The sequence below is a fragment of the Lactuca serriola genome, chromosome 3 (genome assembly GCF_051521515.1).
Source record: "Lactuca serriola cultivar US96UC23 chromosome 3, Lser_US96UC23_V15, whole genome shotgun sequence".
In the NCBI taxonomy this organism is placed as follows: Eukaryota; Viridiplantae; Streptophyta; class Magnoliopsida; order Asterales; family Asteraceae; genus Lactuca; species Lactuca serriola.
In genome coordinates this window covers 79,227,868-79,252,902 of record NC_136410.1, presented here as the reverse complement: position 1 = coordinate 79,252,902, position 25,035 = coordinate 79,227,868, and the positions used below count along the sequence as shown (strand labels likewise).

The 25,035-nt window shown below is 34.3% G+C and overlaps 2 protein-coding genes across 3 annotated transcripts; one reads left to right on the top strand and one right to left on the bottom strand.

The window, feature by feature from the left end:
• Window positions 1-304: 304 nt before the first annotated feature.
• Window positions 305-10,544, bottom strand: LOC145092729 (ABC transporter C family member 10-like). 2 transcript variants are annotated; one of them, XM_079030711.1, is made up of 13 exons: window positions 9,017-10,544; window positions 7,050-7,370; window positions 6,900-6,986; window positions 6,383-6,814; window positions 6,233-6,304; window positions 5,993-6,157; window positions 2,101-2,395; window positions 1,797-2,011; window positions 1,407-1,712; window positions 1,268-1,331; window positions 947-1,186; window positions 599-711; window positions 305-493 (listed from the first exon to the last, which is right to left on the bottom strand). In XM_079030711.1, the coding sequence occupies exons 1-12, from the start codon at window positions 10,469-10,471 to the stop codon at window positions 599-601; spliced, it is 3,765 nt and encodes a 1,254-aa protein (XP_078886837.1). In that variant the 5' UTR covers window positions 10,472-10,544; the 3' UTR covers window positions 305-493. The 2 variants fall into 2 exon arrangements, with proteins under 2 accessions (XP_078886837.1, XP_078886836.1); XM_079030710.1 differs by having other exon boundaries at window positions 6,233-6,814.
• Window positions 10,545-22,281: 11,737 nt separating this feature from the next.
• On the top strand, window positions 22,282-23,755 carry LOC145095430 (uncharacterized). Its single transcript, XM_079033313.1, has 6 exons — window positions 22,282-22,530; window positions 22,624-22,753; window positions 22,863-22,921; window positions 22,984-23,332; window positions 23,479-23,650; window positions 23,734-23,755. Exons 1-6 carry the CDS (start codon window positions 22,282-22,284, stop codon window positions 23,753-23,755), a joined length of 981 nt encoding a protein of 326 aa, XP_078889439.1.
• Window positions 23,756-25,035: the final 1,280 nt, after the last annotated feature.

Here is a 25,035-nt window from a genome sequence, read left to right as displayed (position 1 = left end):
GATTAAGTCAACAGTCTTAGCATCTGAGCACCTTCTACTAAGACTGCATAAGACTATTAGCGACACATACTTAGATTAGCTTTGATCAGGTCATCATGTATTAGAAAGTATTGTAGGCAAGTTATAACTTATAATAGCATTAGGAAACCTTTGTATATAAACATATGACATATGTGAGGTTATTCAAACAAGTTACGTTAAATCTTATAAAGTATGCTTTTATAATAAGATCAGATTATCCATGATCATAAACAGATGATTTAGCTTGTTAAAAAAGAACACATACCTGAGTGTACCAAAGAGGTGGAAAATTTAAGAGATGTTAAAAACTTAAAATAGATGATATATAGTTTTTCCTTTTTAAACCAAATCATAAGGCATTGCATCTTGATCTAAAAAGGTAAATTACATGGCGATAATTCTCAATTTCTTCATGATCATGGAGAAAATCTAATTATTGATTGGCATTGCATCTTATGAGGTCTCACTTGATCTGAAAAATGAGAAAAGGGATATGAAATCATACACAGTTCACACTACAAGAAAAGCCCTTGTTAGGAGGAATATATGTGGATTATTTTCGTAGCACAAATCTTACCTAGTTTAATCCTGAGGCTTTATGTTGTGACCAATATTCATTAACAAGCTGCGTGAATAAGGAAGCTGGTTCATTCATCAGTTTCATGGGCTTGTCATACTCCATCACCTTTCCTGTAACGTAAAATCATAATTCTCATTTATTTCAAAAGTATCAGCATGCATTTTGAATTCCTTTACTCGTTCTTGAAAATTGTAAGAAGCCACAACTTGTGAAAGGATGGAGGATTTTCGAATTTGTATTACTTGCAAAATACATGCTTTTGTGGGCAATTTTTGTAAGAGCGATTGTTTGCTTGTGAAAAGTTAAAGGTAGCTAGTTAGTAGAAAGATATAAGAAAGAACGCACCATCCTTCATAACAAGTACCATTGTGCAGTCTATAACAGTTGGTATTCTGTGTGCAACTGTTATTACTGTACAATCTTGAAATTCTTCCCGAATTGTTTTTTGGATAATTGTATCTGTTGAATTGTCGATTGAGGCTGTGGCTTCATCAAGTATCAATATCTTTCGTCTCTTCAAAAGGGCTCTTCCTAAACAGAATAGTTGTTGTTGTCCTAAACTCCAATTCAAGCCATCTTGCACAACTGTATTTACATTATCATATAACTAATACCAAAACACCATCTTAATCTTTAGTATAATGTAGAAGTTATAAAGCTTATTACCTAACGAGTCTAACCCCTCTTTTTTATCTTGAATCACCTCTCGAAGTTGGCATTTTTCAAGAACCTGGAATACATAATGATCATTAGAAATTGTTGATGGCTTTTGATTAATATGTGTTTGATTGTGATATGTTATTACCTTCCACAGTTCGTGATCACTATGTTCTGCTAGGGGATCAAGATTATATCGAATGGAGCCACTAAATAGAGTTGGTTCTTGTGGGATGATACCAAAACTTGATCGAAGGTCATGAAGGCCAATAGAAGTGATATCTAAGTCATCTATAACAATCCTTCCTTGTGTAGGTTCCACTAGTCGAAACAAAGCGCCTATCAAAGTTGTTTTTCCACTCCCTGTCCTTCCAACAATTCCAATTTTGTGTCCTCCTTCAAATACACAATTGATTCCTTGAAGAACCAATGGGGAATTCGGTTGATATCTAATCTGCATCTCAACACATAACCAAATAGTCAACAAAAGTTGTAATAATGAATAATACATGGAAATATGTTTGAAAATCTTACGTACTTTAAGGTTTTGGATATCAACTCTACCGATACTTGGCCAACTTGTTAAGGGACGATTGGCTTCTATGATTTCTGGGGCTTCACTAGGAATATGCATGTATTGCTTTAGTCTTTCGACTGAAACTATCTGATTTGAAAGTTGGCATTGAAATTGGATGGAAGCAACAAGGGCAACGTTCAATGAGAGCCCATATGAAAGAGTCATTCCAATGATACCTGCCATTATTAATTACACCAAAAACACCGTTTCTTTCTTGTAGTTTTTGAGATTATTATATATGGTTTTGAAATTATTAATCACTAACCTGAGTCAGAAGCTTGAAATGGAAGCAAAGTTATGGCCAAGGCAGACAATGAAACAACAAGTGCACATAGCATTTCAAGACGTTGGATCAACCACTCATTTGCTGAAAAACTATGAAAAAATGGACTCGCGTTGCCATCAATAAGGTGCATATGTTCTAGAAAGAAACGATCTTCTTTGCTAAACGCACGGATGGTTACGGCTCCGGCAATTGACTGTGCGAGATGGCTTGCTACTAACGACTTACTCGTGCCATCTAATCGCATCAACTCCTTTGCAGAAGCGTTGTAGAATTTCTATGTGAAAAATGATCAAGTGACATATTGTTTTTAGGTATTAAATACATGTTGGGTATATGTCCTTTTTTATTTGTGTTTGAATAATCTTTTATTTCATAAATAAGTCCTAGTGTTTAGATGTTGATGTTGAAGTTGAAGACTTGAAGTGATTCCATATTGATGCTATTTCATATGATGTTATATGTATAATAATTATAGAGTCAAAATCTATGTAAGCGGTCATGCTTGCTAGTGTGACATATTATTTTGATGTTTGAAATAGTGGAGTCACTTGTGGATAGAGACACAAGTTTACTTAAAAGATTGGAGATAGTTTAGTATTTAGTACTCTCGATGTTTTAGCATGACTTAGTATTTATTATTTACCGATGTTTAATGCTTGATTAATAGATATCTTTCTGTTTTCTTTAATTTCTAAACATTTATATTTTGTTAATGTTTGAAAATGTCTGGAGTTTTCGGTTGCAATATTTTATGAAAAATGAAGTTTCAATAACATAAAGAAAATTTCAAACTAGGTGTATTTTAAGGGATGATTTAGAAGTACTTTCGGGTTTGTGTTAATGGTGGGGACTAAGGCCCCGTTTGATATGCGTCTAACCGAGTCAAGTCAGACGTTTTTGGCTGACTCGGTCAGTAAAATATGTTTGATAATCCAACTTTGGTCATCTGACTCGGTAAGAAATGTCTGACTGAGAAAGGAGTTGGCAGGAGGCTGACTGAGAAAGAAAGCAAGACTTTACAATAATACCCGCAAGCTAAATGGTTTTTTGTGTTTTAATCTCTAAAATAGTATATTTAATATCTATTATGCTGGAAGTTTTTATTTTTATTATTATTATTATTATTATTATTACTTTATTATTATTATTATTATTATTATTATTATTATTATTATTATTATTATTATTATCAGGGTAAAGTGGTCATTTTGCATCAGTCAGTACATTCAGTCATATGTATAATCAAACAACATAGTTTTTTACTCAGTCAGAACTTATTTTTCAGACATACCTTTCTCAATCAGCACTTTCTCAGTCAGCAACTATCAAACGACCGCTAAAGTTGTTTCTTAGTCCTCATATAAACAACCATAACCCGTGGTTGCCCTTTCCACAATAGGCAAAACAAAAGGTGAAATATGGTTTGTAGGTCATATTGTAGGGATCGTAAGGGCGTTGAAGAGAGAAAACACGAATTGAGATTGCGTGATAAAACTATAAGTATCTATACTGAGACCATACCCAACCCAACTTTATTTTTTACAACTAAATAAAGTAAAAATTGAGGCAAATAGTGTTTAATTTCAGATTCTATTCCTTTTGTACATTATTTTTACAGCAAAAAGTGTACTCTCCGGTATATGTTTTTTATAACTTATATAAATTGTCAAAAATATCGATTATAGTAGTTAGTTTTTAACAAATGTTACATTTTTTTCTATATAGGTTAATTGCATATATATATATATATATATATATATATATATATATATATATATATATATATATATATATATATAAGTCCTTACAAAATATATTATCATGTTTAATTTTGTTTATAACGTATTTAAATTTATATAAATTCAATACATAAAGATTAAACTTTATATTTATGATTACCTAATTTCATTAAATATATAACATTATATCACATATATTAAATAGCATTTATGTTTAATTAGTAATTAAAATAAACTAGAAATCTATAAAAGTAAAATAAAAAGGACTAAAACTGAAACCAAAAGTTGAACTCCATGAATAATATCACTTTATATTTTGTTATAATATTCACACCAAATGTGCAAGAAATGGGGTGACATCGAGAAGAATGGAGTTAAAAATGATATTTGGAGTTTGGTTGGAGATAGGGGTGTGATAAAAAACCAAAACCGAATAATCAAACCGAACCAAATAATGTTTAGTTTTAGCTCAGGTTATTTGGTTTGGTCAACCAAATAAAGATATCTTATATGGTTTGGTTTTGGTTAAATTTTCATTATTTTGGTTAAACTGAAAAAAACCAAATAAGCTATTTAATTAGTATATATATGCATAGTTTATATCTATGAATTAAAATTTTATATATAAATTTATAGATTAATTACTTATATTTTAATAACTTATTATTTAGTTAGTAACCATTATAAATTTAAAATTGTTTTATTTTGTATTCAAAATCAAAAACAAATCAACCAAATGTCAATTAATATATATTTTTTTTCATATGCAATTAAAGCTATATTAACACATCTCTACAACTTGTTTGTTCGCATCAATTCTTCCAACATCACATCATGAAAGATTGAATATAATGTCATATATTAGTGTATTATCTTTATTTGGTAAAAGTTTAGCACATTTTTTCTTTTAGTTTAATATTTATATTTACTTGCGAAAATTTAATCGGTTTAACCGGTAAACCAAACAAAATAAACCGTAACCGAATAAACCAAAACCGATAAAACCGAACAGATTTAACCGAAAACCGAAAAAACGAACCGAATAACACCCCTAGTCGGAGATACCAAGATAATTAAATGTTTCACAACAAGAGTAAACATATTGATATATGATTCCATTTTCTATGAGACCCGGTGAAAGATGGACTGCTTGGAGTAACTAAATTCAATGTATTAATCTAAATGCAAATACATTATTAGCTTAAGAAGGGAGCGTTACATATATGGTATGTTTGACAAAACAATTTGGTAACCGATAAGTGGTGGGTGGTAGGTTGTAGGTGGTAACTAGAAACTATATATTATATTTGTGTATAAGTGTTCGACAAAAATAGTTCTAAGTTTTTAAAAATATAGAATTATATAAAAATAAAAACTAAAAGCTTTTGAAAACTACCTAAGATATTTTTTAGATTGAAGTTTTTTTTTTGTTTAAATAAAAGTTTAAACTTGTATTTTAAAACAAAGTTTTTATTTATTTATATTTTTAAATTTAGTTCTTTATCAAAAGTTAAAAGCTTAGGTTACTGAACATACATGTAGAGTGTTTTTATTTTTGTTAGAACTAGTCTCCATTTTTAGTTAAATAAGTCCTAGTCTTTAAGAGAAGCCATTCTTCATATGCCTAATAATATAAAAGCCCTTAAGTTTGACAAAAATATCCGGTTTTACCGTTTTGCGTATTTTTGTTTCATTAAAGTCAGAAGTTTGCACCTTTTTTTTTTTTTTCAATTATAGTCTTTACTCTTTAGCGCATTTCTCTGATTCATTAAAGCCCTTTAAGGTTGACCTAACTGTTTGGTTTTACCCTTTTTTATGGTTCCTTAAAGTTTTTTAAGTTTTGTAGAAATGTTCGATTTTACCAGGTAAATCTACAAAAAGGTAAAACTGAAAAAAAGTTGCAAACTCCCGGTTTTAATAAACCAAAATATGCAAAAGGATAAAACCCAACATTTCTATCAACCAACCTTAAGAGCTTTTATGTCATTAGGCCTTCTTCATAATGATAGTTGTTGGGTCATTCTTCATGATGATAGTTGTTTACAGTTACATTTAATAACACATTCCTTCTATCGATTATTTAGCTTCTGAATTTAGTAGGCATTTAGAAATCAAAGTATAGCCTTTTTTACCTGTAGAAGTATCGTTACATAAACCGTGGGAATGATAATGAACAAAGTAGGCCAAGTTAGGAACGCCAAGACCCCAAAGCTTAAGTAAGCATTCATCGTTGCTCCTACGCACATCGTAAGCTTTATTGCCAATTCAAGGTCCACAATGCTAAGATCGGATGACACCTAACAAAAGTAGATTCCTAAGCTTCTTGTAGTTCATTCGAGCATAATTTTATAGGTAAAAAGATATCAACTTACCCGACTGATGATCCTTCCGATAGGTGTTGAGTCATAGAAGGCCATTGGTGCTCGAAAAAGTGATGTAATCAACTTCATAAACATTGTTATCGACGTCTTAGCCCCTAGTTTAACAGCAAAATAAGATCGACTAAATAATAAGATTATAACCATGAAAGCGAGGATCGTGTATACTAGCATCATGTTCCTATGGTTTACACCAAAACTGTGCACTTCCTTAGCCAACCATAGATTTTGCAACACCTGCCCGATTATGTACACAAAATTTATCAAAACCAACATAGAGAAGTAGAAAACACCGGTGCTCTGGCTAAGATATTGTTTGTACGGTTTAAAACCCGTGTCCCCTGCTTCTTTTTCTTCTTGCTTAAGCAATTGTTCTCCTACAATTTCTTCTTTAGGATTAGTTTTTTTGGTTTCTTGAAATAGAGCTTTAAATCCGTGTTGAGAATCATCATGTGCTTCTTGATTATCTAAAGTGGAAGTATCCCTAAGTGTGATCATAAGGTTTTTGAACTCTCTACAAGATGCATGTAATTTCTCATATGTTCCTGTTTGCACGATCTTCCCGTCTACCATTAACTGTAAATGGAATCAAAAGTCGTTAATAGTGGAAGAGCTTAAAAACCTTAAAACAACTAGTTTGTGAAATAGGTCATGAGCTCACCAATATATCGTCAAAAGCTGGCAAGAAATCGACTTGGTGAGTTACAAGCAACACCGTCTTGCTAGATAGAGCATCCATGATGTATTCCTATAAATAAAAAACGTTTCATGAATTGTATTTTTTAAAGAGAGATATGAAAACGATGATTACCTTGAACAGACTGGATGCAGTATGTGCATCAACTGCACTGAACGGATCATCCAAGAGGTATGTATCTGCATCTTGATATAATGCCCGAGCAAGTTGAATTCGTTGTTTTTGTCCACCACTAAGATTTATGCCTCGTTCTCCTATAATTGTTTGGTCTCCAAACGGAAACATCTCGATATCCTTCACAAGTGAGCATTGTGCTACTACTTTTTCATACTTTTCCTCATCCATCAACATTCCAAACAGAATATTTTCACGAATAGTCCCTGTTTGGATCCATGCTGTTTGCGAAACGTATGCCACCTTGCCATAAACTTCAACCTGAAAAATTCAAAATCCAATTTCAAACTAATAATACAATCTTTAATCGAAGCCCAAAACCTATTTTTCCACGTGTTTTAATGTAAAATAACTCAACCGGATTGATTTATTATACCATTATATCTATACATGATGCTCGTGAGCAATATGACACCAAATACACTTAACGTTGCTATTATACTAGTCACTAAAACCAAATATTGTGTTAAAGTTTTATGTGTACATGTTGATTCTGATTTTAGTTTATTATTTTCATAACAATATCATATATATAATATTTGTTACTCGTAAGGTTATATTATCAACTGGATTAATATTAATTAGTTTATTAATTATGTATTAGTAAATTTTATGTTTCAAACTTATACACATTTTTCTTTTGTATTTTTTAATAAATATAAACGTTATGTTTGAAAATTTATATTACTTACTAAAAAGGAATTATATCAAGAATATTTTGTTGTTGTTGGAAATGGTTTAAGGTCGACTCAAAGGGTTTTCAAAAGCCTATTTTATTCTTGCGAAGTAGTCACATGCAGAGTTGCATATTAACGACTTCGGACCGGTCTAGGTCAATCTCGAATTGGTCCGATTTTTTTGGCCACCGGTATCGACACAAGTCTTTTTTAGACTGACTTTTGACATTTTTTTTTTCATTTCATTCTATTTGGGATTGGTCTTGATTTTTTAGTACGGAAGTGCGATCTTTGCGTGGATTTTCTTGGTCCAGTTTTGGTGTTTTTTCGGTTTTAGATTTTTCCTTTAACAAATATGTGATTAAAACCAAAATATTAATACATTAAAATTTATAAAAAATAATACATTAAAATGTAATAGAGAAAAAAAAGAGAAAAGTTGAATATGCTATTAAAACAAAGATTATCTTTATGTAGTGAAGTGGTAAGTCGAATAAAAAGTCTAATGTATCTAGTGGGGTGGGGCTAAAACTAGAGGGTGTGGATGTGGTAGGAAGTGTGGTTCACCACTTCAACTGTGGCAAACACCCTCGTCTGCGGTAGGATGTGTAGTTCCTCTCTCTTCACTTATAATGTGCCATGCTCTCTCTCTCTCTCTCTCTCTCTCTCTCTCTCTCCACACACACACACATAATATGTATGTAGAAAGGGATCGATCTCTATATATGGAGCCGATACTAAAAATGGTAAAGACTATAAGACTTAAGGGAATAGGTGACAAAAACACTCGACCTATGCTTGACATGCCATACAAACACCACCCCCTCAAAGGTGACATAAGGGCAAACTAAACTGGCATTTTAGTGTCGATGAGAGAGGAGAGAGAATATGCATGTGAGTGTGTTTACTTTTTTTTTTCTTTTTGTATTTTTTACCAAGTTCATTCGTCTCTGAAAACGTCATGTTATTTATGTTGTGTGGCAAAATTGACATGGGCAATTTGTGGCTAACAACAATTTTATCGGTTTGAACCAAGTAATGGTTTTTTTTTAAGCAAATATTATAAACTACTCCTAAGTTATTCCATTTATAGCCATTGTGGGATTTGAACCTTCGACTTTAAAAAAGGAAAACAAAATCGGATACCGCAGGGCTAGAAGCAAGTAATGGGTAAAGAGCACAATATATATCTTGAAGTTATTTGGTAGGTCAAAATTTAAGAAGACTTACCGTGCCTTCTATGTTGGGAACCTCTCCTAGAATGGCAGATATAAGAGTCGATTTACCCGACCCGACCTCTCCACATATTGCCACCTTTTTGCCTGTTGAAACCTCAAGATTTACATGGGTTAGGGTCGGTTTTGATGAATCATCATTCCATGAAATCCTCTCACATTTGATTATTACAGATAGATCTTGATCATCTTCCACATTCACATGACTTGTTCCCTCTTTCTGCAATTCAGGCGCCTCAAGAAACTTAACAACACGAGCTAACGCTACACTTGCCTCGATAAACACAGCTGCAACATCAGGTATGCTCTGAATAGGCTCCTGAATGATCCGAATTGTTGCCAGAAACGTGAACACATTACCTGCATCAAGTGGGATTCCCAACAAATAACACGACCAAAACGTAACTACTGCTACAACCGCCGGAGACGACCAATAAAGAGCCAAGTAGACGCCTCTTTGTGAGATAACAGCCGATAACCATCTCATCTCTTCGTTTCTCAACTTTCCAACCACCTCCCGGAAATGCGTCTCCCATGCATACAACTTCAAAACCTTCATGTTTGTAACAGCCTCCGTTATACCCTTCAATCTTCGGTCTTGTGTCATCATAAGTCCTGTTAAGTTTTCATGTTGCAACTTACCCAACGGGATATTTCCAACAACTGTCAACGTTACTACTAAAAGAGATGCAAATGTTGCAACTCCCACTGAAAAATAGATTATAACTATCGCCAGACATATCTGAAGAGGTATCATCCATACCCGATGAAACCAAAATGGGAACTCGCCGATTCTAGTAGCATCAACGGTGGCGTAGTTCATTATTTGACCGGAGGAGTAACTCAATTTAGCATCGTTGGATAGCCGGAGTTGCTTCTGATAAATGGCTGCACATAACATCGATCTCACTTGGAGTCCGATCACTCTACTCCCAAACTTTAGTTGTCTCTCCGATACCGATTCTAGACATTTCGCTAGAAGTAGACCTAACGCCAGAAAATAGCCTTCATGCTCAAAGCTTTCTTTCCCTTGGAAAACCCTAATGAAAGCTCGTAGAATCAAAGGTCCAGAAGCCAAAGCGAGCACTTTTATTAGTGCAAAGAAGCCTGTGATCACGACCTCTTTACATTGCCAAACGAACAGTGTTGACAATATCGACGGATCGGAATCACCACGACCACCGGAAGCACGTCGCTTCTTCATCGTCTCCATGAATCTGGAATAGCATTCTTTAGCTGTATCTTCTCTTCGTAACTTTGGGATGTCTTTGTCGTCAAGAACTTTAGTTTTTCCTTTTATCATCAAAGGATTTAGCCACCAGAATGTAAGTTTACTTAACGTTCCTGCTTCAACCATTGGAGTAACATTTTCGTTTGTTTCAGATGGCGGAATAGTTTGCAGAGGTTCATAAAGACAGCCATTCTCGACGTTTTTTTGTTTTAGGGCCATGAAAACCCTGCTCACAAGTTTTCTTCTAAAATCGATGAAGTGACTTAGTGACTTACGTGCACATGCTATGTATCGATGGTACATAAAGAACACCCAATACCGTGTATATGACAGAATCTTTACGGATCTAGTTTTAGTTTAGAGCATCCTTTTTCTTTTCAAAAGCTTTTTATCTAAATAAGCTTTTGAATAAGTGTGGTTCCTTTTGTGAGACCTTTTCTTGGTAACACATCGTCTATAAGAGCCTGTGTTCACTAATTTTTATTTAATAAATTTTTTTAGTAAATATATTATTAATGGTTAACATTAAAAAAAAAAACTCTCCAACTAATTTATCATTTATAAGTTCTATCATATAATTTATAAATTATCGTTGTCTCTGGGTACTTTTTTTCGAAACCATAGAAGATAATAAACTACAAAACAGTAAAATATTAAAACAGTAAAATATTATGTAACCGAAATGTTTTATAGTATTTATTATTTTTTAATTTTGAGAATTTTTACAACTACTTTTTAAATTATATAACTTTTTTATAAAGTACATTCATTTTTATTATTTTTTTTATTAAATCAACTGATTAACTAATAAAAAAATTTAATAGCTAAATATCACTAGGGTATAAAATATAATGGTTAATTTAGGGATCAAATATACAAAACATATGAAAAAAATTAAAAGGTTAGTGGAAGATAAACCTTTGTGTATGCAAAGTCTTTTTTTTTCCGACGGTAGAAGAATTTCAAAAGCTTTTTCAAATAGTAAAAAGCTTTTTAAGAACCTACCATAAAAGATGGACATCATAGTATTCAACTCTTTAGAATTTAATATATTAATACATCATCATTTTTTCTATCTAACTCTATCAATTTTTTTATAATGCACATATTTAAATATTAAAATGATGGAATATAATACATTAGGTCTATCAGACCAATTGGTATACCATCGATGAACCACTTTGTGGTCTAGCTGGCCACGGACAACGGTCGTGCACACCAGCCCGACCATTTGTGGTGCATCGTTGTCGTGGTGTACCGTGGGTGGGAAGGACGAGTTGCAACGACCAATAAGAGTTTGCTTCATATTTAACCGGTCATGTAGCTGTTGAACCACTAATTTAAAAAAAACATTTTTTTAAAAACAAGTTTTATCTATAAAAACCACGCTATACACTCTCATTTCTTATACCATTCTTTTCTTTCTCTATATTAAAAACAAGTTTTATCTTTTTACTTAGTTGATGTTGCTATTACTTTTCCTGTTACTGCGAAAGCCTCACATGGACCCAAACAACTTTGGGTTCCTAAATCTCTTTGATTTTTGCAGGTTATTCGTGACGAGCAGTTTGACTCAGAATGGTTTATAGATAGTGGCTGCTCGCGTCACATGACAAAAAGGAAGGAAAAACTGTGAGAATTCAGGGCACTAAAGGATGGAGGAAGAGTGAAGTATGGAAACAATTCACTTGGAGAAATCAAGGGTTATGGGATGATCACAAATGGAGAATTTTTAATTTGCAAGGTCGCATACGTAGAAGGCTTACAACACAACCTTATAAGTGTTTCACAGTTGGTTGTTGGAAAATGATTGAAAGTTTCATTCGACGATGAGGGATCCAAAATTATAGAGAAGAAGTCAAAGACTATGATGTTGAAGTCTAAGAGAAAAGGCGAGATGTATCCACTGAATCTGGACCCCATAGAAGGAAGCCTCCGATCTTCTTACTTACGAGAGCTTCTTCTGATGATAGCTGGCTATGTGTGACATCCCCAAAATCACGGCCAGAAAAGACCGATTTCATTTATGCTTTTTAAAATAATTTCAGAGTAAATCCTTTTGATTTAAAAGTGTTGCGGAATTTGTTCCCAAAACAAAACATGATAAAATAATACTTATCAAAGCATTTCATCAAGAGATGCATTTTCATTATATAATCAAAACTCGGGATGTCATGTTCCGATACAGACCATAAAGCATAAACGATAACATTACAAGTCATTCAACAAATATATACATATACAGACTTGTAAACAAAACAACTCGATGATTCATCCATCTTACGCTCTTGCGCCACTTCCTGTAATACAAATAAAATTGAGTGAGTCAGGCTTGGGAGCCTGGTGAGCATATCGGGTTTTCAACCCACAATAAATAAATTATATTTAATTTCACCAACCAACAATAACCCGATTACCCATTCCCGTTATCCTCACTTTACGTCCCTAAAACAACATCTATCTCAAGGGACCTAATTTAGGATTTTCATCGGGACGGACATTACTGCTAAGGGGTTTCCTCAACAATAGATATCCTAAAGGCAACCATGAGGGGGATAGAGTACACCGGTGAACACATCGTTCACAACACCTACAGGTTATGAACCTGCTAGCGTTCCACAGGACTGTCTAGAAAGAGTATGTGGTCGTTATCTATACTCCGCTGAATAACTAGATCAACAACAACAAAAACAACATCGAGGCCTCTCATCTGTTTATTACACACCAACTATCTACCCATGTTCTACCCAACATATTAGTAGATAAAAATATATATTTTCATACATAGTTTAAAACCTGTATAGCATTTTCATTCAATACATATTCCACATAACAGATGAGGCACACCCACATAACACGTATTTCATAGAAAATAAATCAGATCTATGAGATAGAAGAGAATGAATATACATTCACACATATAACAACAAAATTATACACATAACATGTATTTCGTATAAAATACTTCATAATTATACGTTAGAAGAAAGTAACTACACACTCACTTGATCAGAAGATGATCGGACTGTTGGATTAGTGTCTAAGTCCATAACTATTTTGGTATGTACTTGACCCGATGGTGCATGGTCCTTTTGGGTTGCCATCACCAAAGCAACTTGATTGGAGAAATAAATAGAGAGAGAGGTTATTATGATTTATTAACATGTTATAAGAATAATATATTAAAGAAGAAATCATATTTGTTTAATTAATATTGGTCAATAACTAATTAAGAATTAATTTTGTGATCAAATGTAATTAATTAAACTAGAGGGGCTGAATTGTAATTATGTGATAGTTACAAAATAAGGTAAGGATTATCTTATTAATAGGTTGGACGAATTTAAGGTGATAAGGCCTTAGAATTCGACTAGGATAAGGGTTTTCAAGGCTTATCTTATGGTTACTTGATGGGCAAGCAACTAGATAAGGATAAGGACTAAAACCCTAATCTCTACACCTATATAAAGACCCCAAGGCTCATGAATTCGTCCATGCCTTCCCAAGAGGTCCTAGAGACGAATTCTAATACCTCCCCTCTCTCTTTATACCTTCTCCACTTGCTTATGGTGTTTGTAAGCCATTAGAGGAGTGACACTTGTGACTCTAAACCTTCCAAAGTCAATTCAAGAAGGAATTGGGATTGTTATTACTACATAACAATCAAGGTAACATATTAAACCTAATTATATGTTAATATCGATTTCCATATGCTAGAATTAGGGTTTATAGTCTTGGATTCAAAGCATGTACAATAGAGAAACCTAGATCCAAGCATTAGGGTTTGTATGAGCACATAGGATGTCTTATGACTAAAACCCATCAGTGGTATCAGAGCCTTGATTGGTTTCTATTGTATTGATGCATTACATGTTCAAAAAAAATTCGATTTTTGATGTTCTGGAGGCTGGACTCGCCGAGTCCATAGCTGAACTCGCCGAGTCCATGCAGACTCGACGAGTCCAAGCTTGACTGGACGAGTCAACTCGTCAGATGGGGATATCTTCGCGATTTCTTGCTGTTTTTGCTTATGGATAGTTACCTTATCATATTAGATCAATATAAATCCGATTTTATGATATATTTGACTATATTCTTGATCTAATTGAAGATATTTATCAATTAATAAGATAATTGTTTCCTTATGTGATAATTGATTAATTATTTTGACTAAATTGATAAATTGTTTTGCAAGAAATCATTAAATAAATCAAATATGGATAATTATGTGATTAATTGTTAATTTAGATTATTTGTTATTTGATCCTTGTGTTATGAAAAGTTTCATATTTTCCCCTTTAGGTTTTATAGTTTAAATTTGAACCCAAAAGTTTTGTTGTTTTGAAATTTAAATAGTTAAAACCCTAATGTTTTGAAATGTTTCAAAAAAACTTGCCCTCAAGTTTTGGAATTTAAATTTTGATTAATTGTTTAATTTTGATGTATATTTAAATTCTAAACCTTAATGTTTGAAATGTTTCAAAACTTGCCCTCAAGTTTTGGAATTTAAAAGTTGATTAAAAGTTTAATTAGGAATGTTAAATTCTAAAACTCTAGTATTGTTTTGAAAAAGTTCAAATCACACCCTTATGGTTTTATTAATTAATTAAGGTGTATAATTAAAAGAAGTTTAATAAATCCATAAAAGTTTTGGTTTACAATTTAATTGAATTAAAAGTATAATTGTTAAATTTAACCACCTAGTATTTTAAAAGTGTAAAATATACCCTATAAGGGGTGTTTAAGGAAATTGCCTATAAAATGGCGATTGAATAGGTATCCACTCTTACCCACCGCACTCTTGACTAGTGGAGGGTCGTTAGCCGAACGGGTAGGATAGGACGAAACCTTCCATTATAAGTATAATGAATTATTAAAGTAACTAAATGTTTTCATAAAATTTCCAATCTTAGTTACTTAGGCAAATGTGAATTGATGCAATTCCATGAAATTACACTTTGTGCCCTTGCAAAGACGTTAGTGGAGCGTGTGTGGTTTACCGGCACACTAAATGGTTCTAAGCAAAGGTAGCAAAGGGTGACTCAATGTTTGTCATAGTTTGGTGGAGCGTGTGTGGTTTACCGGCACATCGAATAGGTGACTGTAACATGTGAGGGCGTCATGTAAGTTTGCATGGTTATTCACACCCGCTTTGTGATCCTCGGCATCCCAGTCACAAACAAGAGGGGCATATCGAGATTTAAACATGCCATTGAAAGTTCAATGAATCTCAAAGGATCTAGGAGTTTTCATAGATTTAAAAATTAAATTTCTTTTTCGTTTTTCATGGTGGAAATTAGTGAATCGTCATTCACTTACCTTCAAATATTCTGCAATTAGGGTTACGACATCCCTCTCCTGAGTTGTAGAATATTGTGTTGGGTCCTAGCCTTAGTATCTCATTTGGGTGATTTGCTAAGGACTCATTCAATCAACTAACTTGAATTCATTTTCTCCCGTATTGTAGATGTCAAAGTTCGACAACTATGGTTTTCCCAAATCCCGTAGAACAAGCTTTCCACATGAAGATGATATTCCACGATTTGATCGAGGAACAAGAGATCATACTTCACTTCCTCCCCTCCTCCGATTATTCTCCCTAACCCACAAGTTCGAAGGCTTGAAAAGTTCAAGATCACTCAAGCCCTTTTGGCAAGTAAACATAAAAAAGGAAAGCCGGTGTGTGCACACGTCCTAGGGATGAAGTCACACATTGATAGGTTAAGAATGTTGGGATCCGTTGTCTGTGAGGAAATGGCTGTTGATTGGGTTCTTCAGTCACTTCCTAACTCATATAGTGAGTTCGTAAGAGAGTACTATATGATGAACCGCGACGTGACCCTTATAGATCTCACCTATATGCTTATTGCTGCTGAATCAGCAATGGTTTGGCGCAATGGAAAAACAAAGTTGATTGGTGAATCTGCCTTTAAGACCTCTATGGATATAGACAATGGCAACGAAAGACATGCTATGATCGAAAAGTTTGATCATAATAGAAAGGCAATGTCTGAAGTAGTTCCATGTCCCGTTCCAAAAAGAGTCAATTTGCTTTATTGCCAAGAGAAAGGGCATTGGAGACGAAGCTGCCCCATTTACGTAAGAGATCTAAGAGATGGGAGAGTCGAAACGTATGGCTCTAATATAGGTAAAATCCACTAACTAACTTTTTTAAGCTTCTGTTCTAGATTCTTAATACATAATGTGATAAGATTACAATTGATGTTTTGTAGAATCGAACAAAAGAACGGGAGCTTAAAGGAAGAAGTGAGCAGAATCTAACCATGAAGGAATGGATTTCGATCGCATTTCTCGAAGATTAGATTCTTAAGCTACTACTTAGAGTTAGAGTTAGATTGCTAAGAAAGATGTATTAGCATAAGTTTTTCAATGAGTTGCATTGTAAGGACAAATTTTTCCGCAATAAAATAAATTTTGATTTTAAATTTTATTTGTTTATCCTTGCAATGGCGTGTATGAAAAATTGATGTTAAAATGTTTCTATAATAGATTTGGTTCTTATTATGTTATTTATGGAAAGTCGAGAGTTTACCAAATAGGGAGAGTTTCTCATCGCCCAAGTTTCAATTGGACAGAAATTTGGAATCACGCAACTTGGTTGCATGATGAATGAGAAATTTCATATTTGGAAATTAGACTAGTTCGTTGACAAAGTGTCAAGTGAAGGACTAGGAGACCGAGCACAAAAAGTTGGGTGTTGATCAAGTCCACCATAAGAGTAACAAAAGATATTTGTCATGATTTACTAAAGGTTTAGTAAATATGATTATACTTACAAGATTAAGTGTAATTCTGAATTGATTGAAAAAGTTTAAAATCAATAGCAGAACGAATAAGAAGAATCAAGTAGGCAGAAAGATAAAAGTTTCTCCATTCTAAGAAGAAGGGAGAGTACCTTTTATGCTTTATGATAGGTCTTAATGATTAAGAACCATATCTCAATTGATCCTCTAAGTAAATCTTAGCACAATTGTATGTTTAAGAAGAGGAATCAAGGATTGAAGAAATGGTTAAATCAAGAAGTCTATCATACTTCGTTCCAATGACAAGTCTTAAAGTTAAGATTGTGACAATGAGTGAAAAGTATTAAAGGTTTATAACATTCATCAAATGTGGAAAGTTGTGATGTCTTGGATAAGACAAAGACCAACTAGAACCAATTTATGAAGAGTCTTGATAAAAGCTACACTAACTCTTGAATATTTGTTTGTCAAGAAATGTTTATTGACAAAAGGATCTTATATGTCAAGGAGTCAGTAGGAGTCTTAATAGTCTTGAAAGGTTTCAGGAACAAATCAAATGAATCTTATCGATCATCACTAGCACACGAGTTGAGGTTTACAACCTATCGTGATGACATTATTTTGTTTCTGTGTCAATCCAATCGAGTTAATTATGCATGTGAGTCCTATGAGTTCTCATTTGAATGCATAAAAGGCAAGGACCTTGATCAATGGAAAGTACATTGATAAGAAAAGGTGAGCTGCTTAACTACTTGGAAGACATGGTAGGCAGCTGTGCTACCATAAGACAAGAAACCGAGATTAAGAAAGTTCGATCCATATGAGTTTGAATTTGTCGTAAACTTTGGTTTTGACAAATTCACATGGATAGGAACAAACACACCGTTTAAATCTAAGTGTCATAAGATTTCCTCCTTCATGAAAAATGATTGTGAGGAAATGCTTTCACTAAGAAAGATTTTAAGAAGATAGTGATTGTAAAATTGCATTCTCGAATTCGATTATGGTTACGGGATCCCTTTCCATAATTTGAATTGTGAGGTTTGGCAATTGTTTACACACACATATGAACTATCTAAGGCAAAGGTGTATAAGGTCAAGAAGCCTTGATAAAAGATTATCAAAGCACTAAGTATTAGAAACATGAACTTAAGAAATTCAATAAGCATTGTTTTTCTGAAAGTTAAGCTGTTTCTAAATACATGTCAAAGCTAGTGGGACCATAAGTGTTATGTTTATAATAATCATCATGATAGTGGGAGCATAAATGTTATGATTGTATGATTATTAAGGCACGTACTGCAAGTTGGCAATATTAATTATAGAAAACAAGAGTTATACCTTGCAAAGTCGTAAGGGTTGCAAAGTTGTTTTGCTATAATTAAGGGAGAGAATATTATGCTTCATTTCAAATCTAAAGGCTTAGGTTGAGAAATGTTAATAAATTTAGTCAAAGGTACATAGTGTGTTCTTAAAATTTCGATTATGATTACGACATTCCTCTTCACAATTCGAATTTTGAGAACATAGCAAATAAAACATTATGCGTCGTGTCCCATACGCTTCGGGTATAGGATCGATTGCAAATGCTTTAATGTTTGACCATTCTAAAATTTTCCGAATGTCTAGCATATTTAGAGGGAAAAAGGACTAGAATCGGTTTAGACTAAAATAATTAAACAACTATCAAAGGACAATCCAAGTTCGACGAGGATTGGTCGCTTGTGAGTAGTTGGAAGTATAGTATTGGAAAATATGGAAATGTTTCCATATTGGATGGACTATATCGACATCGGTACGAATAGATAAGATTCTATTAAGAATGAGTTGTCATATGGAACATATGGAAGTGTGTCCATATTGGGAATTGAATATTGAGAAATCTATGATTAGATTAGAAACTTCTATGCAAAAGGATGTTCAAAGAATGTACTTTGAGTGAGAGACATCACGTCTATGGAATTGTTTTGTAACAATCTCCGATAGAGGACTTTGTAATATCATTGGCAATAGTCTTTATGACTTTGGTGCAGTGACATTACGAAAGGATAAGTTGCATATAATGTTATAATCTAGCATATTCTATAAGTAACAAGAATTTGATATTCTTTAACTTATGAAAAACGGATTAGGAGTTGTGAAATGAGAAGGATTGGAAATGTGTTCAATGTGATCTATTTCACAAAGTAAGAACCATAGGTAAACATTGTGTGCATGCTAGGAGCATGGGACAAGTGTTGGAATTCAAGTAAGAAGTTGATTACCCGAAACGACAAATAATGAGTAATCGATATGGTGATAAATAAAAGGAGTTTTATTTATACTCAAAGGTTTGAGGCCATATGAGATTAGTATTATTCTTGTGTTTCACATTTGCATGTTTTGACTTCCAGAATAATTGAATTTATTAAGAATAATCGAATTATTCGAACGGGCCACAGTTGTTCATATGTTGGAAGTAGATATGAATGAAGACTGTCGTGAATTGGTGTGTGGATTGTCTAAAAGAGTATTAGACATAAGCAAATGTTTGCTACAACATTCATGAGTGCTTATGAATGTGATTTGAGCATTGGATTAAACCCACGCTCACTTGGATCACTCCATGGATTGTATCACGAGTGATTGGTGAGACGATAACATCTTATATTCTTGAAACCGAGATGTGTGAGTTGTATCTTGCGAATCGGTTGCACATTGATAATATGTAAACGCACTAGTAACTTGGTGTTATAAAACATATTGTTGTGTGTAATTCGGTTAGTGAGTGCAAGCAAGCATTGTATCAAAGTTTATACGTTCCTTTTATTCAAAGTAGGATAAAAGCGATATCTTTGGGCCCCTCGATGATTTAGTGATGACAAACGTAAATGCTCGGCCGGGCTAGGGCTAATTTGATTTGTTCAATTAGTCAGTCGTCATAAATCGGGAATCGAGATATAGTACAAAGAGAATGATTTGAAATCATATCTCATATGATATCTAGAATGGAGGAATATGTGATCCCTTATCTAAGGACACGCGTATCTGATATGATCAGAGTTGACAGCGGCTTTGGAAAGCTACGATTGCAGATCAGGATCTGAAGTCATACGCAGAATAGTTATTAGACTTATCCAAGTGGGAGACTGTTGGATTAGTGTCTAAGTCCATAACTATTTTGGTATGTACTTGACCCGATGGTGCATGTTCCTTTTGGGTTGCCTTCACCAAAGCAACTTGATTGGAGAAATAAATAGAGAGAGAGAGGTTATTATGATTTATTAATATGTTATAAGAATAATATATTAAAGAAGAAATCATATTTGTTTAATTAATATTGGTCAATAATTAATTAAGAATTAATTTTGTGATCAAATGTAATTAATTAAACTAGAGGGGCTGAATTGTAATTATGTGATAGTTACAAAATAAGGTAAGGATTATCTTATTAATAGGTTGAATGAATTTAAGGTGATAAGGCCTTAGAATTCGACTAGGATAAGGGTTTTCAAGGCTTATCTTATGGTTACTTGATGGGCAAGCAACTAGATAAGGATAAGGACTAAAACCCTAATCTCTACACCTATATAAAGACCCCAAGGCTCATGAATTCGTCCATGCCTTCCTAAGAGGTCCTAGAGACGAATTCTAATACCTCCCCTCTCTCTTTATACCTTCTCCACTTGCTTATGGTGTTTGTAAGCCATTAGAGGAGTGACACTTGTGACTCTAAGCCTTCCAAAGTCAATTCAAGAAGGAATTTGGATTGTTATTACTACATAACAATCAAGGTAACATCTTAAACCTAATTATATGTTAATATCGATTTCCATATGCTAGAATTAGGGTTTATAGTCTTGGATTCAAAGCATGTACAATAGAGAAACCTAGATCCAAGCATTAGGGTTTGTATGAGCACATAAGATGTCTTATGACTAAAACCCATCACGGACAACACTACGGCTTGTAGAAGTAGTATTCTTCGGCAGATCTGGAAGATCTTCACAAAAACCAGACTCCTCGCGGGCAGAGCTTCGGCTCGGGAATCTTACTTCTCGGGATCTTCGGGACCTCGGGACTTGCTTCGGGGCTCGGGAATGATACCGGGGCTTCGGAATAATTCTTGCACGAAAAACGATGCAAAAACACGAGAAAAAGGGAAGAAATGAGCAATGAACTCGGTTGCCCTCAACCTCCTTTTATAGGGGCTGGAAGGTCGAATTACGTTAGACGTAACTTGAGATTACGCTGGGCGTAATGACGATAAGATCGCTGACTCCCCCCATTCGGATAATATCGGAATATATATATATATATATATATATATATATATATATATATATATATAATATCGAAAATATTTAATAAACTTCAAAAATTCATATCTTCCTCATACGAACTCCGTTTTCGACGTTCTTTATATCCACGCGTAGGTGAGACTACGATCTACAACTTTCGTTTAGTCTCCGTCGGTTAATTTTGATTTTATTTTTATTATTTATTTTTGGTAGGCCGGGACAGGAAAATTCCGTTATAAATTCATAACTTCTTCATCCGACGTCCGTTTTCACCTATCTTTTTATCGTTTTACTCCTATTAATGAGGCCTTCGATTCTCATTTAGATTGTTTCGGCTAAAAACCGCTCGATCTCAAATCGAGTCTTCGGGCTGCATACTGCTAAGTCGAAACTTCGAAAAATCAAAACTTCCTCATACGAAGTCAGATTTGGGCGTTCTTTTTATGCACGCTCTCGGTTTAACGAACTCTACGACTTTCGTTTAGATCACTAAGGCTAAATATTTCTCTAACGTAAGTTTCACTTTTTACGTCATTCAGCGTTGTCGGTTTTGTCGCGAAACTTCGACAGGTCATAAGTTCTTCGTTATAACTCGGATTTCGGCATTCTTTATATCTTCGGAATCCTTGTTTCGACCACTACGTCTTTATGCAAAGATATTGGGATTATCCCACACTTCAAATTTGACGCTTATTTTATTCTTAATTCATTAAATTATAATAATTAAGAAAATAAACACATAATTCATATAATTCACATAATACTCAAATATTTCATCATTAATACTTCAAAAAGAGTTACAAGGGTTAAGCTAGACTATTACATCAATGATAATGCCTAGCCTGGAAACGCGGGCGTTACACTATGACACAGAAGACTCTCACATCTCAATTTCAAAGACATCAACAAGCTTATTCTTGGTGATCATGTGCGAGGGCTTCCTATCTTGAAGTTTGATAAAGAACATCTTTATACAACCTACGAAATGGGGAAGCAGAGCAGGAAGAGTCATCCAACAATTGTAAATACGAAAGTCATAGAACCACTTGAACTCTTGCATATAGACCTTTGTGGTCCCTCTGCAATTGAAAGCCTTGGTGGTAACATATATATTCTCGTAGTTGTAGATGACTTTTCCAGATTCACATGGGTGCATTTTCTTAAACAGAAATCCGAAGCCACTCCCAAACTCAAGGATTTCATAAAGCAGATCGAGCTACAATTGCAAAAGCTGGTTCGCAACATTCGTATTGACAACGAGTTGGAATTCAAAAACCAAGCGTTTGAATAATTTCTAACTGTGAAAGGAGTTACTCATAATTTTTAGACTCCTTACACTCCTCAATGGAACGTGGTCGTTGAAAGACGCAACCGCTCTTTATGCGAAGCTTCGAGAACCATGCTATCAATCGCGAATCTTCCACTCTACTTCTGGGCAGAAGCTATTGGCACAACTTGTTTCACGCAAAGCCGATCTTTCCTAAATAAAAGATTTTCTATTACCTCCTACGAAATTCTTAATAATGGAAAACCTAATGTTAATGTTTTCCATGTCTTTGGTTCCAGGTGCTTCATCTTTAACTCAAAGGAACAAAGGAACAAATTCGATGCGAAAGCTGACGAAGGTATCTTCTTCGGGTATTCTTTAACATCGAAGGCATATCATATTGTCAATAAAAGATAAAAGGGAATCGAAGAGACCTACTATGTCACCTTTGATGACACTTATCTTAAGAAGTATCAAAAGGTCGATTCACAATCAAAGGAAATCTTTCCCATGAAAAATCTGATGATGATTTCTCTTTCTAGCCTTCATGAGGAGTTTATGAACTTATTCGACGAGCCAGAAAAGGCAATATACTCAGAATCCAAAGTAGTAGACAACAAAGTAAAGGAACTAAAGAAAATCATAGACGATGTTGTGAAAGTTATGGAACACGAACACCCCACTCCACAAGACTCGAAAAATCTGTCTCAATCGAAAGATGTGAATGCTACATCACAGGGGGAGGGTGCTACTTCAACCTTCACACCAAGTACACCTCTTCAGGGGGAGCATTCATCTCCTCAAGTAACTCAAGAACACCACTCCAGGGGGAGGGTTCAACTCCGAATGTAGAAGAACCTCTATCATTCAAAGGGGAGAATAATAATACGAATGATGATTCGGACGTGCAATCAGAATTTGAGGATGTGAACGCTGAACTGGATCCAACCTATGATCCTAATTTCCCTCCATTGACTAAATGGACCAAAGATCATCCAAAAACTCAAGTAACAGGAGATTCGTCTTCAGGAATTCTTACGAGAGCACAACAAAAGGCGAAGCGGACTGCATTATTCTCTAAAGTGGAGTATTGCATGTTCAATTCGTTTATCTCCAAAATTGAACCTAAAAATGTTCAAATTGCTCATGATCATTCTGATTGGGTGCAAGCTATGCAGGAGGAGCTCAATGAATTTGAATGAAACAAGGTCTGGAGACTTATTCCCACTCCAAAGGATGCATCTGTTGTTGGTCTAAAATGGGTGTTTCGTAACAAGCTGGACAAAGTAGGAAATGTGATACGAAACAAGGCGCGACTAGTTTTTAAGGGTTATTGTCAAGAAAAAGGTATTGACTATGAAGAAACCTTCATTCCAGTTGCAAGGCTGGAATATGTTTACATTTTCTTGGCATACGCTGCACACTAGAACTTTGAAGTATATCAGATGGATATCAAGTGTGCATTTTTGAACGGGGAACTGGAAGAAAAAGTGTATGTGGAACAACCACAAGGGTTCATAAATGAAAAATATATTAACCACTGTTACATTCTAGACAAAGCAGTTTCTGGTCTAAAGCAAGCTCCGAGAGTCTAGTACGAAACTCTTATTCGTTTTTTAAAACAAGCTAAATTTAAACAAGGATCGGTCGACCCAACCTTCTTTCGCAAGAAAGATGGTGACCAATAGATGATCGTTCAAATTTACGTTGATGACATCATATTCGGATCAACTAACCCCAGCTTAACTGCTGAGTTCCGAAAGTTAATGGAAACTAAGTTTAAGATGAGCTTCGCGGGTGCGATTAACTTTTTTCCTTGGTTTGAATATAAGAAAGAGTCAGGATGGTATCTTTATCAATCAGGAGGCTTATACAAAGACCTTACTCTCTATGTTTGGAATGGTGGGAGATTCGAAGGTGAAGGTTCCAATGACATTCAAAACAAAACTAACATTGTCTCTGGACAAATCGGCCGCTAATATGACACTTTATCGTCAAATGATAGGTTCATTAATGTATGTTATGGCTAGTCATCCAGACATCATGTTTTCGGTTTGCTATTGTGCCAGGTTTCAAATGAATCCTCGCAAACCCTACATGAGCGTTGTCAAAAACATATTCAGGTATCTTAAACGAACATCCTCACTCGAAATATGGTACCCTTCAAGTTCAGGTTTCTTTGTGTAAGAATTTTCGGATTCTGAACTTGGAGGTTGTGGTTTAGATCGAAAGAGTACAATGGGAGGATGCCAATTTTTGATGGCAAACTCGTAAGTTGGCAATCTGAAAAGAAAACTCGCGTCTCCCTATCCACTGTTGAAGCATAGTACATAGTTGTTGCCTCTTGTACTTCACAAGTCATTTGGATTCAAAGTCAGCTTCGTGACTATGGCATAAACATCAAGCGAATCCATTTGTATTGTGATTCTGAAAGCGTCATTCGTATATGTCATAACCCAGTGCAACATTCAA